The sequence below is a fragment of the Nipponia nippon genome, unplaced genomic scaffold (genome assembly GCF_047370975.1).
Source record: "Nipponia nippon isolate SJK-2023a ecotype South Korea unplaced genomic scaffold, ASM4737097v1 scaffold_5, whole genome shotgun sequence".
NCBI lineage: Eukaryota > Metazoa > Chordata > Aves > Pelecaniformes > Threskiornithidae > Nipponia > Nipponia nippon.
The window spans coordinates 81,283,877-81,295,810 of NW_028262369.1; the positions used below are offsets into that span (position 1 = coordinate 81,283,877).

General features: G+C 36.7%; 1 protein-coding gene across 3 annotated transcripts in view; it reads left to right on the forward strand.

Moving 5' to 3' along the window:
- Positions 1–10,995, forward strand: part of KCNH7 (potassium voltage-gated channel subfamily H member 7) — a 250,019-nt gene extending 239,024 nt beyond the window's left edge. For all 3 annotated transcript variants that reach the window (XM_087733494.1, XM_087733495.1, XM_087733496.1), the window contains 3 exons: positions 4,469–4,637; positions 8,006–8,198; positions 9,594–10,995. In XM_087733494.1, coding sequence (XP_087589620.1) covers positions 4,469–4,637; positions 8,006–8,198; positions 9,594–9,860 — 629 coding nt within the window. In that variant the 3' untranslated portion in view covers positions 9,861–10,995. The remainder of the gene's footprint in view (positions 1–4,468; positions 4,638–8,005; positions 8,199–9,593) is intronic.
- Positions 10,996–11,934: the final 939 nt, after the last annotated feature.

Here is an 11,934-nt window from a genome sequence, read left to right on the forward strand (position 1 = left end):
GAGTTAAATCACATAATTAAAATTACATCTAATATGCTAAAATATTAATTTTCTCAGTGATGTGAAGGGAAATTAATGAAAAACCCTGGATTAATATACAATTTAAATATTGCTGAAAGTTCATTTGTAATTGTTCCAGTCTGAAGGGAAGGATTACATATATGTAATGCTGTTTTCCCCAGCAGTGTGTTTCCATTGAGGCAATTTAACCACTTAACCATCATTCAATAAACTTTAGGCTTTTAGGCTATAATTTTAAACAATCCTAAGATTAATCAGACCAAACAATGTATTTTTTACATTTCAAAGGTATGAATACGTGAAGTCTGGTCTCCTCAGGTTAGGGCTATATCGATCTACACCACATAAACTTGTTGCATACATACTGCAATTTGAAAGCTTACCTTTCCCATATCAATAGCCAGAAATGTGTCCTTGCAGCTATAGCAACGTTTTCCAAGGCAACCTATTGCAGATTTTATTTGAGCTAAATTTAGCATGTCTAAAGGTTACATATTTTGATTAAGACCACATTCTTTTTTCCACTTTGTAATCTAGCATTTCTGGTAATGTGTGTGAAAGCTCATTAGCTTCCTTGCAACTTTCATAAAAACTTCAAGGTCAATAAAATAGGATCAGCTTTGATTGATATATGTTTTAAATGAAATTCTTATTCCTGCTATTAATTAGAGATTGGTTATAACTTACCAAAAAAATAGTTCTAAACATAATGAAATTTAGAAATAAACTCTGCTTGTATGTATGTATGTTTATAATCCACATATAATTCTTGAATACAAATGCACTTGTATAAAGCTACCACAATTCATTACCTCTGTGACTGATACACATTTAATTAGTTTTGTTTCAAGCTTTGGTCATTACTGTTGATGAATGGAAAGACTATTAATAATGTATTGGATAATGTGGGCAGAAACTGCATAAACTTCTCTCTCATAATCCTGAAATGCAACTCATAACGTTAAAACATATGGCTCTCTTGAGAAGACCTGATAATGTTCCCATAGCTGGTAATCTATATATCGTGGAAAAATGCTATTTTCTGTTTTCACTTGATCATTATTTGGACTATAAGATTGATTCTTGAATTGTTCAAGTGAACCAAATTATACATCTATTGATTTAGTTATCAGTCTAGGACTCTTCAAGCCCTGGAAGAACATAGTTATAATAATATAACTATATAACAATATTGATGCCCCATCCTTGGGAACATTCAAGACCAGGCTGGATGGGGCTCTGAGCAACCTGATCTGGTTGTAGATGCCCCTGCCAGTTGCAGGGGGGATGGACTAGATGGCCTTTAAAGGTCCCTTCCATCCCAAAGCATTCTATCATTCTATGATTCTAAAGTTGTAACTGCTGTTGGGCTTTTCTGGGGATACTTGTGTATGTGGAAGTACCTGAAAAGATGCTTAGAACAGTACAATACCGTATCTTATAGTGTATTAACGTGCTTATAGTGTATGAACTTATTTTAAAATTTGAGTGTCAATTCGCTTGCTTTGTCACAAATTAAATATTTATTGTAATAGTCTACAAATACATATTCTGGGACAAAAAACAAGATGTGATTTCCCTGGGATAATCCATGGCATTGAAAAATATGTGATTTTATTGAATGATTTATTGTGTAAAATAACCAACAACTTGTTTTTTACAGGACATTAAAAAGCAGTGAAATGTATGGCCTATATTTTTAGTTTCTACTCCTGAAATTCACTGCTTAAAAGTAAATCCACTGGATTTACAACATCCATTGCACCTACACCCATGGTTTAAAATTTTACCCCTGAATTTGTCATAGTCTTCTCCCTTCACTTTGCTGAGAGTTTTCCAACTTCCTTGGACACTGCAAATTGTGCCATGTGTGCCTGCTAAAACCAAATTACATGCTTCTCTGACACTGTTTTCCTCTTTCCTTCTGTTGGCTTAAGTGGCTGAGAAGTTGAACAGGTTTCTGTGTAGCCAAGATGAAATCTCTTTCCCCTTCCTTCTGCTCAGTGCATAAAATCAGTTATAGGTCATGTCACATGACATTCAAACACTCTCTACAGCTCCAGGAAACCTTGTACCACCTGCTAACCGAAGACCAGACAATGCAGTAAGCACTTTTCTCTTATAAAAAAGAGAAGCAAGTCTCCTCCTCTACTTGGAGTCACATAGTGAGAGCTCCCCTTCCTGGCTAAATCTGCTTGAAATGCGAAATCTGAGCAGGATTTTTCTTTTTTTTATTATTATTTCTTTACTTCAAGCAACACTGCTCAAAGATGTGTTTGAAAAGGATTAGCTAATAGCATTTGGACAAACCTCTCACATGTCACCCAGTCTGTGTTTTTTTCTCTTTTCTTTGAAATATGGCTCTGGTTACTATGGTTGTTTAGAAAAAATTCACAAGTGTGAAATGACTGTAACCTGTGCTGAGTTATCAGCATGCAGTGCCAAGAGAAGTGTTAGGAGAAGCTCTGAGCAAACCATTCAGGGATGTGGGATTCAAATCCAACTGCTCGTACAACAGAGGCTGACGCTTTATAAGCAGTCAAGGATTTTGTCCAGCTCTATGTTGAAGCAGCAGCCTGAGTGCAGTAAGAACTTACAGTACATTCTGTAACTTCATGCAGTTAAATAATTATAAATACAACCCTAACGGGCATTGTTCTGAACAGGTGTTAAACAGCCTTTTTTATCACAGCAGAGGAGAATCTGAGAGGTACTGAACAATTTTTCACTGTCTGCGTGACAACAGATTCACTCAAAGTAGCAAAGTCTTGAGGGGGGGGGGGGGGGGTAGGTGTAGAAAAAGCACTGTTCATCCTAAATATGTCACCTGTAGTCTCTGCAAAGCTCACAGCAAAATCTTCATTCTATATCAGATAAGGGTATGTGCAACTAATATATCCCATGATAAATGATTTGTAACCTTTCACCAGCTTGGTGAACAGGAAAAACAGCCTAGCGCCAGGAATGTAAACTAATTAATAAATGCACAGAGGTGTGAGTTAAGCAAATTGAAAGAGGAAGGAGAAATAGCTTACACCAGAAATGCGAGCAAAAGGAAGGAGTGCCCCTGAGTTCTGCTGGGGTGGTAAGGTGCAGTGTTTGATCACAGAGATCCAAGAATGGGGAGGGACAAGAGGGATGGAATTTGGGCAGGGCAGGTACAGGGTGGCACCTGGAGTAGTCATCATTTTTTTTTACAAAGAGCTGGAGATAAATAAATAAATATAAATGGCTCATACAAAGAGTACATTTTTATATACTTTATATATTGTATATACAATATGTAAGTATTAGAAGGGGAACTACATTCAGCAAGCTAGCCAAAACTCTGAAGTAAGATCATAATTATGCAATCTAGCTTGAAATAAATTTATTTTCTCTATCTTAATCCGAAATTTTACCTGTAGTTCAAACAGGAAAAAAGAAAAAGAACGAAATAAGGAATTATTATTTACTGTGAAGTTTCATTTAATATTAAAGTGATCTCTGACCGACTCAGCAATGCTGACTATTTAATTCTTTAAGGATTCACAAATTATTAAACAAAATGAACTGGCACCTTTCACCCCACAGTACTGTAAGAGTCTCCGAGACACACTTTACACTATGATGTAAGGATTGGGTTGGGGACTAGTGATGCTAAAAGCTACATCAATGAAAATTAATTTCCTTTCTGAAAATAATAACCAGTGTCCCTTTGCAGCCAGTATGATCTGCATTAAATGGCGTCTGTCTCAGAGAAAACATATTACACTTCACCAACCTTGTTAAGACAAGCAGTGTTGTTACAATTATTGGTAAAAACGGCAGCTAGCTGAGGTCTGGCAACTTTCTCTGGAGGGGGCGTTCCAATGTACTGTAATGCATGCCCAGTGCTGTAAATGCAATGCACCAAGTTGTCCTTTTACACCAAAAAGCTAAACAACATTCAAGGGTAAGAGAAGAGGTTTTAGCCAGGTCTCTGAAATACACAATCAAATACATTCAAGTACATTATTTAATGCACTTAGGTTAGAACCAATATTTCTAATTTCAATGAACAATGAATTGCTAAAAAATTAAAAAAAAATAATAAAAAAAAACCACTTGAAAAAAATGGGCCTTCATTGGTAAAATAATAGAAAGAAAACTAAAGAAATAGGAGCCATTCAGTGGCAGAACTCTGATGATGCTGACCAGACAAAGCTGCTTGTTTATCTACAGCTTCAAAATGTTAGCGTGTTGCTATTGTTAGGTTAGAATTTTATAATTTTTGGATGTGACCACTTTTATCTTTCCTTAAATAGTAGTAAGGAACAAAGAGAGTTGTTCAGGCAGTATGCCAGCATACCAATTTGACTTTCAAGGTTTTGAGAAACACTAGTAAGTGGGATGCTTGGGGGGTGCCAAGCCCTCTCTAACAGCATGTATATGAAACTATACTTTTATATGGTTTGTTTTTCATCAGATATCACTGATAAAAGAGACTGGGAGCAGGAGAACATCCAGGAGTACCAGGTCTCCCCAACTCAGTCAGCATTACCCCATGTTACCTGGGGCATCTGTGAAACTGAAAGTGACTTCATATATGGGGAAGTGGAGAATCGATTAGATTTACTTCAAGAACAACTCAACAGGTAAAAACAGAGATATGACCAAAAAAAAAAAAAAAAGATATGTGTGAAAGACTACATAATACAACTGGTATTAATGACACTACAGGAGGAATGAATTTGCTCAGGGAGTCTCCAAAAGCATTCAGATCTTCAGAAGCTCAAAAGTACAAAAATATGCCTCATGGGAATATCATTTTGTTGTCTATATGTATTCTGAGGAGCCTAAATATCACCTAAGTTCAGTCTTCCAGATTCTTGGTAAAACCTATTCTGCGAATGCTGGGTACAAAATTTTTAATACATTGCCAGAATATTCATGTCACTTACCTCTAGGTATCCACATTAGCTACTCTGAATTGCCTTGCAGAAGAGCCTTTCTCCTCAATTGACTGTTTAGGAGATCAACTTATTAACAAAGACGCTGTAGTGATGCACCTAAACTTGTTAAATTTAAATCTCACTTCACGCAGAATGCTGTGCCCTTAAGAGTGATTCCTAGATATTTACATGTCCACAAGATGACAATTTTCAGTATCTTCAATATCTGAAGTACTTCTTTCCTGGAGACCCAAAGTAAAACAACTGCCTTGTTTAAAAAAGACAAATTCCCTTTTTGATGCATTAACTTATTTTGCAACTGTCTCTATAATGAGTAAGACATGAGAGTATGCAAAGGCAAAATACTTATACCTGTTACAACAGAAAACAGAGGCTTTCTTTGTCAGAATCCATTATTACCTTTGCTTAATAAAATGTCTCTTCCTTCTCTCTTTTGCTCTCTGATACTCTGCTCTTTGCTGGCAGCTAAGCAGCACATCTTATAGCATCTTAAAAATATGGTTACAGAATTTTGATCCATTCTACACTATAATTTACCATGTAATTTCACTTAATTTTAAATTGCCCTATGCTCAGGTCTGTGGCTTTTTTATTATTTTCACGCTGCAATTCCATTACTTTCAATATTTTTCCATGACAAATACTATGACACGCACCCAGCCCTAATTATACTTTATTAGCTCTTCATTGGCATTCTGTGCTGTGTATTTTAGCAATCAGTTTAAAGCCAGGTTAACTGCATATTGCTTCTTTCATCTACCATAAGCCAATCAAACCATAGTATTTTTCATTTCTGAATACTATACAGTACATTAAAAAGACATTTTTAACATGTAAGCCTAAATTGCCGTAATTTCTAATTGCAATAAAGTCGAGTAATCTAAGTAACTGTAAATGTCACATAACTAAATAGCTGCATGTTCCCCGTTAACAGTGTGTAGTCTTTTGGTTACATTTCTTTTCCTGAAATAATCTTAAGCTCTTGAAATGGAAGTTATATCTCAAATTTACCCATAGCTTTATCAAATTCTTATGCAAGTTCTCAGTATTTATTTGAGTGAGAAAATATCATAGTTGCTGATAAACTAAGATTTAAATTGTTATGGATTTTATTAAATCATTTTATTCTTTAACTCTTCTCATGTTTTTAAAGCTTTTCATGCTTTCAGGATTTTGGGCCTTGTTGGGTCTTCTATGAATATAAAAGACAGTATTCTATGCTACTTATGTCAACTCTGACCTGCTGGACTAAAAAACAGGGTCACTTCTTTCTGACCTTTTCCATGCCAGGTTAGAGGCTTGGCATAACACTCAAATTATTAAATAGATATAGAAGGCTGGAAAGCCATTGTACAAGGAATACGTCCCTAGAGCTATTTCTGTGTCTCCTCTTTAAGCAATTGGAATTTCATGGAGGCTGTGAGCCAAGCATCTAAGGTTCTCCTGTTTGTTCATCCTTGGGTGGCATGTCACAGATTTGTTTTAAATTTTGGAGAAAGGAGGGAGAATTTATATGTGCACTGATGATGAATAAAGACTACCAGAGGTACTCTCTGATTTGAAGTACCGGGAAACTCCCATCAAGTGCTAGCAAAGTAAGAAGGGAGCAATTTTAGAGTTAATTCAAAGCCAAAGACAATCGTTGATGCAAGTCCTCCAATGCTAAATTCCTTTTATTCACTGAGATGTTAAGGTCCAGGTTTAGCAGATGGAAGTTCTCTGGATGGTGGCATGCTGCTCCTGCTGCAGTATTTTCCCCTGTGGCATCAGCACCATGCTCGTGTGAGATCAGCCCATTTGCAAGTAGCAAAGAACCAAGGGAGCTGAAGAAGAGGGCGAGTAGGGCATGACTGACTGTAACCTCTGGGTTTGGGCCTTTCTTTGAGAGCTGATGCCACAAGACCAGCTTCTCCCGATGAAGGAAGAAACAGCATCCTAAATATCCTTTGGGCATACTTTTCATGTTAATTTCACAGATGCTTTTATAAATAAATGACACAGGCAATGGACAACTCTAACATGATAAAAAATAATATCAAACAGTGAAGCACCTGGTGAAAGCAAAAATCTGTCAGCACAGGATCAATTCTGCTGCTGTAGGGAGCCCAAGTAGTAACATTCACAACATTAGTAACATTCACAACATTCAAACAGCCTTTAGCTGCTGACAAAGATTTGTTTACTCTGTCAGAAGATGAGTTGCAATACAGAAGGCTGTATATCTGTATTACAGTCTGTCATAGCATGTTTTGTAGCCTTCCAGCAGCTGGGGAGGCACCATAGGCATTACCTGTTGCTCATTTTGTCATGGATCTTGGCAAGACCATTTGAAAATCACTTCAGTGCTATGGAATTGTAACTATGAACAATATAAGCAGCTCAAGTGTTTCAGAAGTCAAATACAAATTTATGAAAAGGGAAAAAAAAGAGAAAAAAGACACTAAATTTGAACATCAGAAATGTTGACATTAGTTCTGAGGCCTGAATAAGTCTGAATAAATTTTCATAGTAAGGAGACTTGGGCTGTTGGTTTTTTTAATGATCTTGAAAGCATCTTTCATTTTCTAACTGTGGAAAAACACAAATGTGGTTTTCTGCTTATTTCAGTGCATTGTATTAGCACTGGGAATGTCAGAATTAATTGTCAGATGCCTCAGAAATAGTGTCCCGTCCTCAGCCAGTACAAATCAATTTCGTTACAATGAAGAGAGTACATTTATTCCAGTTAATTTCAACCAAAGACCTGGTCCCCCGTGTTACTTTTTGTTGCAAACATAAGGGACAGTAATAAACTCATTCTTAATGCAGCAAAAAGATCAGAGACAAGCATGCAGATATGTTCTGCAAAGGAAAGGGAGAGCCAGCAAGCTTTGGAAGGGCTCAGTACTCCCTCTTCTGTTCTTTCCTATTTAAGACACGATCATGTCATAACAAGCAATAGTTCGCTTTATTAATATGCTGCAGGTCCCTCTTGAATGCATCTGTAATCAGTATGTTAAAATATACCTGTTCCTGACCATGAGTTAACTGATGATGCGTTACTTCTCTAGGCTTGAATCCCAAATGACTGCTGATATCCAAACCATCCTGCAGCTTCTGCAAAGGCAGTCGACGCTCATTCCTCCTGCCTATAGCATGGTGACTGCAGGTGCAGAGTATCAACAGCCAGCAATCCAGGTGATACAAAAGCTTCAGCCTGCAGCATCAATTAAAACAGACAGAAGTTTCAGTCCTTCATCTCAGGTATGTATATGTACAATTAGATCAAAAGAGGTTTGCTCATCTTTTTAGCTTATGATGGAAGAAATGCATACCAATCTAGGTGCTTGTTCACTAGTTTAAGGAATATGAAATTATTTTCTTGACCTAGCACCCCCACAGTGGACTTAGATATCACAGTTTCAGAGGCCACGTTTTCTGTGAGGGTTGTAGAGATCCATACAATGATCTTAAAATCAGACTGATTTATTTAATTGTCATGCTCTTTACAAAAGTTATCAGAAATGGTAAATACTGGACACAGCTGTAAACCGCAAACTCTTTCCTAGCATCAGACCTGCCTGCATGGGTGCATCTGCCATAGATCCCATTCATGAAGTCCTGAGAAGCACCATGACTATGTTTTTCTCAAGGTATGGGCCAGACAAGTCCAGCTGATGCAGCAAGGTGGTTATACACATATGGAAGGGGGAGAGTCTAAAACCATTCTTATGTCCAGTCCATTGCTACTGCTGGAAATATGAACATACAGAGCTGTGACATACCTGCTTTTCCCAATACATGTTTTCCACCCCAGTTCTGTTCAGGCAAAATTTGATGATTTTCCAAATTCGTTTGGAATTTCTGGAGGCTAACAGCTTGGGCAGAGATGTGGCATATTATTTCCAAACAGACTGCTGTATGTCTAGGAATCCCACATCAGTCACATAGCATATGATTAGCAAATCCAGCATGCTTGGCTATGTCAGATTCCTTGTGTGTATGCTGGAACACATATGGGCACGGTAAGTCCAACACATCAAGAAGTCATCAGTTTGCATACATAAACATTATCAGGGCAGCAAATGCACAGCAGTAGTTTTCAGAAGTGTAAACCCACCATGCATATACCTGCACAAACATATACACATATCTCTGTCTGAACAGAAATATGGCCACCTTCTGCAAACATCAGCAGGCACACTGCGCACTTCACACAAATTCCGAGGCTAAAAGTGAAGGAGAACTGAATGCTGAGACTGGAATCCAAATGGTTATAATGTTCAGAATGATGCAATTCCAGAGTTATGTTTTAAAACAAAACTGCAAATTCAAGAATGTTGAATGAAATCCATACTCTTAGATCGGGTCTCAAGAATATTCAGTCCTTGAGAAAGGGCTGTTCACATGTGTATCTAGATGTCATATGAGCAAGTCTGAGGAGGGGACAAGATATCCAGGCTTCTACAATTAATCAATAGAATTGCATTCAATTACATTAAATCAAATGCAGTGCCATGTAAAAATGTTTCAGTGCACTGCTTAATTTTCAAACATGATTTTCCAGCAACTATCTGAACGTGCTAATTTTGAGCAGAACAAGAGCCTGGAAGAGACCAATTTAATTATTACCATCTTGTTTCTTCTCCTCCCTTCCAGTGTCCTCAATTTCTAGACCTTGAAAAATCGAAACTTAAATCCAAAGAATCCCTCTCAAGTGGAGTGCATCTTAACACAGCCTCAGAAGACAACCTGGCTTCTTTTTTAGATCCAGGACGTGACCAGTCTGTAGAGTGTCCCCCACAGCGTTGTAAAACTTATCTCCAGCCAATTAGGCACCCTTCCTTGCCAGAATCTTCACTAAGCACTGTAGGAATCTTGAGTCTTCATAGGCATGTTTCTGATCCTGGTCTTCCTGGGAAATAATACTTTTATACTATTACTTCACATAAAAATGTAAGTGCTTTTAATGGCTGTTTTTCCTTTTTTTTTTTATTTAAATCCTCAATACTTGACTCAGGGGCTACAAGGAATATACCATTATATGCAAAAGTACTGTATATTTTCCTAAATCTGAAGCTTGTAAGGTAAAGTTGGGCAGTTCTGATGTAAATATATATATATATACACACACACTAACTGTATGTTCCAAATGTAAAACTGCCAGCATTCTCAAGGCACCTTATATTTTTATTTTTTTTAAATAACATGCATGTTCTGAAATTACAGTTTACGTTGCATGGAGATTACCATTTACTGCTGTCATGGAAATCGTATTTTATTGTGAACATGTCTTCAGGGCAAATAGGAGACCAATAACAATAATTCACATAGAAAAAACTCCTACCTGACCAAGCCAAAATTCAACCAAAATCTTCTTCTAGCTCACTTTTGAAAACTGATTTATCTTTCTTGTAGTGAGCTTTTTACAATAAATCACACTGATTCTAAATCTAAAGAAAGACTAAGGTAACCAACCAAGTCTTCTGGATTTGAAACAATTAGGACAGAGAAGCCAGCCTCCTTCCAAACCAGTTGAAGTAGGGCTGCATTTTAAGAGACAGGAAAACTCTGCCACATGCTGGAAAGTATCACCATAGGGCGCATTCACAAAACTGCATTAATTGAACAATTTGTTTCCAGTACTTTTTTTTTTAAATTGCATCATAGAAGTTAGCTGTCATGAGCAGGCAGGTACTCTTCATCTGTCACACAAACATAATCAAATGCAATAAATATAATTTCTATATATTATAGAAGACTGTGTTCCTTTTGTTCAATACAAATTATTAACAATCGGTTTAATTAATAAATACTTTACACATTTTTGTTTTGTAATTATTAGAGTGGTTGTTTGCAGTTATCTGTTTTTACTGACTGGCCCCTCTACAATGATCCTAGATAGAGTATATATGTATGTGGACACACCCATACACCATGCACACGTTCCTGTATGCGTGCATGTGTGTATTTTATATATGTACATATGTGTGTACGTATGTGTGTACACACGTGTGTGTATATACCTACACTTACATGTAGGAGTATAGATATAGAGCTATATATATATATATGTATATATGTAAAATCACTTTCAGGAACAATTGTAAACTTTCTTATTACGAAATGAGTAAGCTTAGCTTGTGTCCAAAGCTGACTACATTAGAATAAAATGATTTAAGGTCTGTAGGCTTTAAATACAGTATGTACTGTATGTGCATAATGCTTTGTGAATACTTAGATTTAATTTTATTAAAATATTATTCTGCTTCAAATGTTGTGTTTATTTTAGGAGGAACTAACCTTTTTATTACTGTTTATAAATATTTAAAAATGGTCACATGATTTTCTAATCTTAAAGCTTTAATGTGAAAGTCCTCTAGGAAGAGAACTGGTTTCAGAAAAGCATGTAACCCTGTTAGTGGGGGAGCAGTTAAATTTTAACTAAAACCAAACTAAATCCTCTGTTCTAAACCAGTGCTACAGAGAAATGCAATAGTGGTCAACCCTCACTTTAATAGATACATGTATTATATGTTGGGGTCAGAATGATACATAACATTTTTAGTCATACACCGCCAGTAGAAAAACCCAAGGTGGCTGAATCTTCTCTCATTTAAAGTCTGTGTGTGTGTTGAGCTAGGGTCTGCTTTATCTTTGCATTAAAGATACAAAAATGAATTAACTGAACAGCTTTGTAAGTGAAAACAGAAACCAACCCTTCCCATACAAGATTAAATTTTCTTCCACCTCATGCTACTTTTGATTGTCAAAAGGTCCAAATGCTACAACGTGCTGACCGCTCTTACTTCTACCACGATGACAGGAGGTCTGCACTGCTTAGTGCCTTGCAGGATCAGACCCTAGGTGACAGCATCATTGGGCCAGTCAGAATCTCTGCCTGCATGTACTCCATTGAAAGGGGAGTGCTGAATAACAAAGTGAAATAGCTTCCGCTTTTATTTTTTAAATAGCAAGCATTAACAACTTCTGCTCTGTC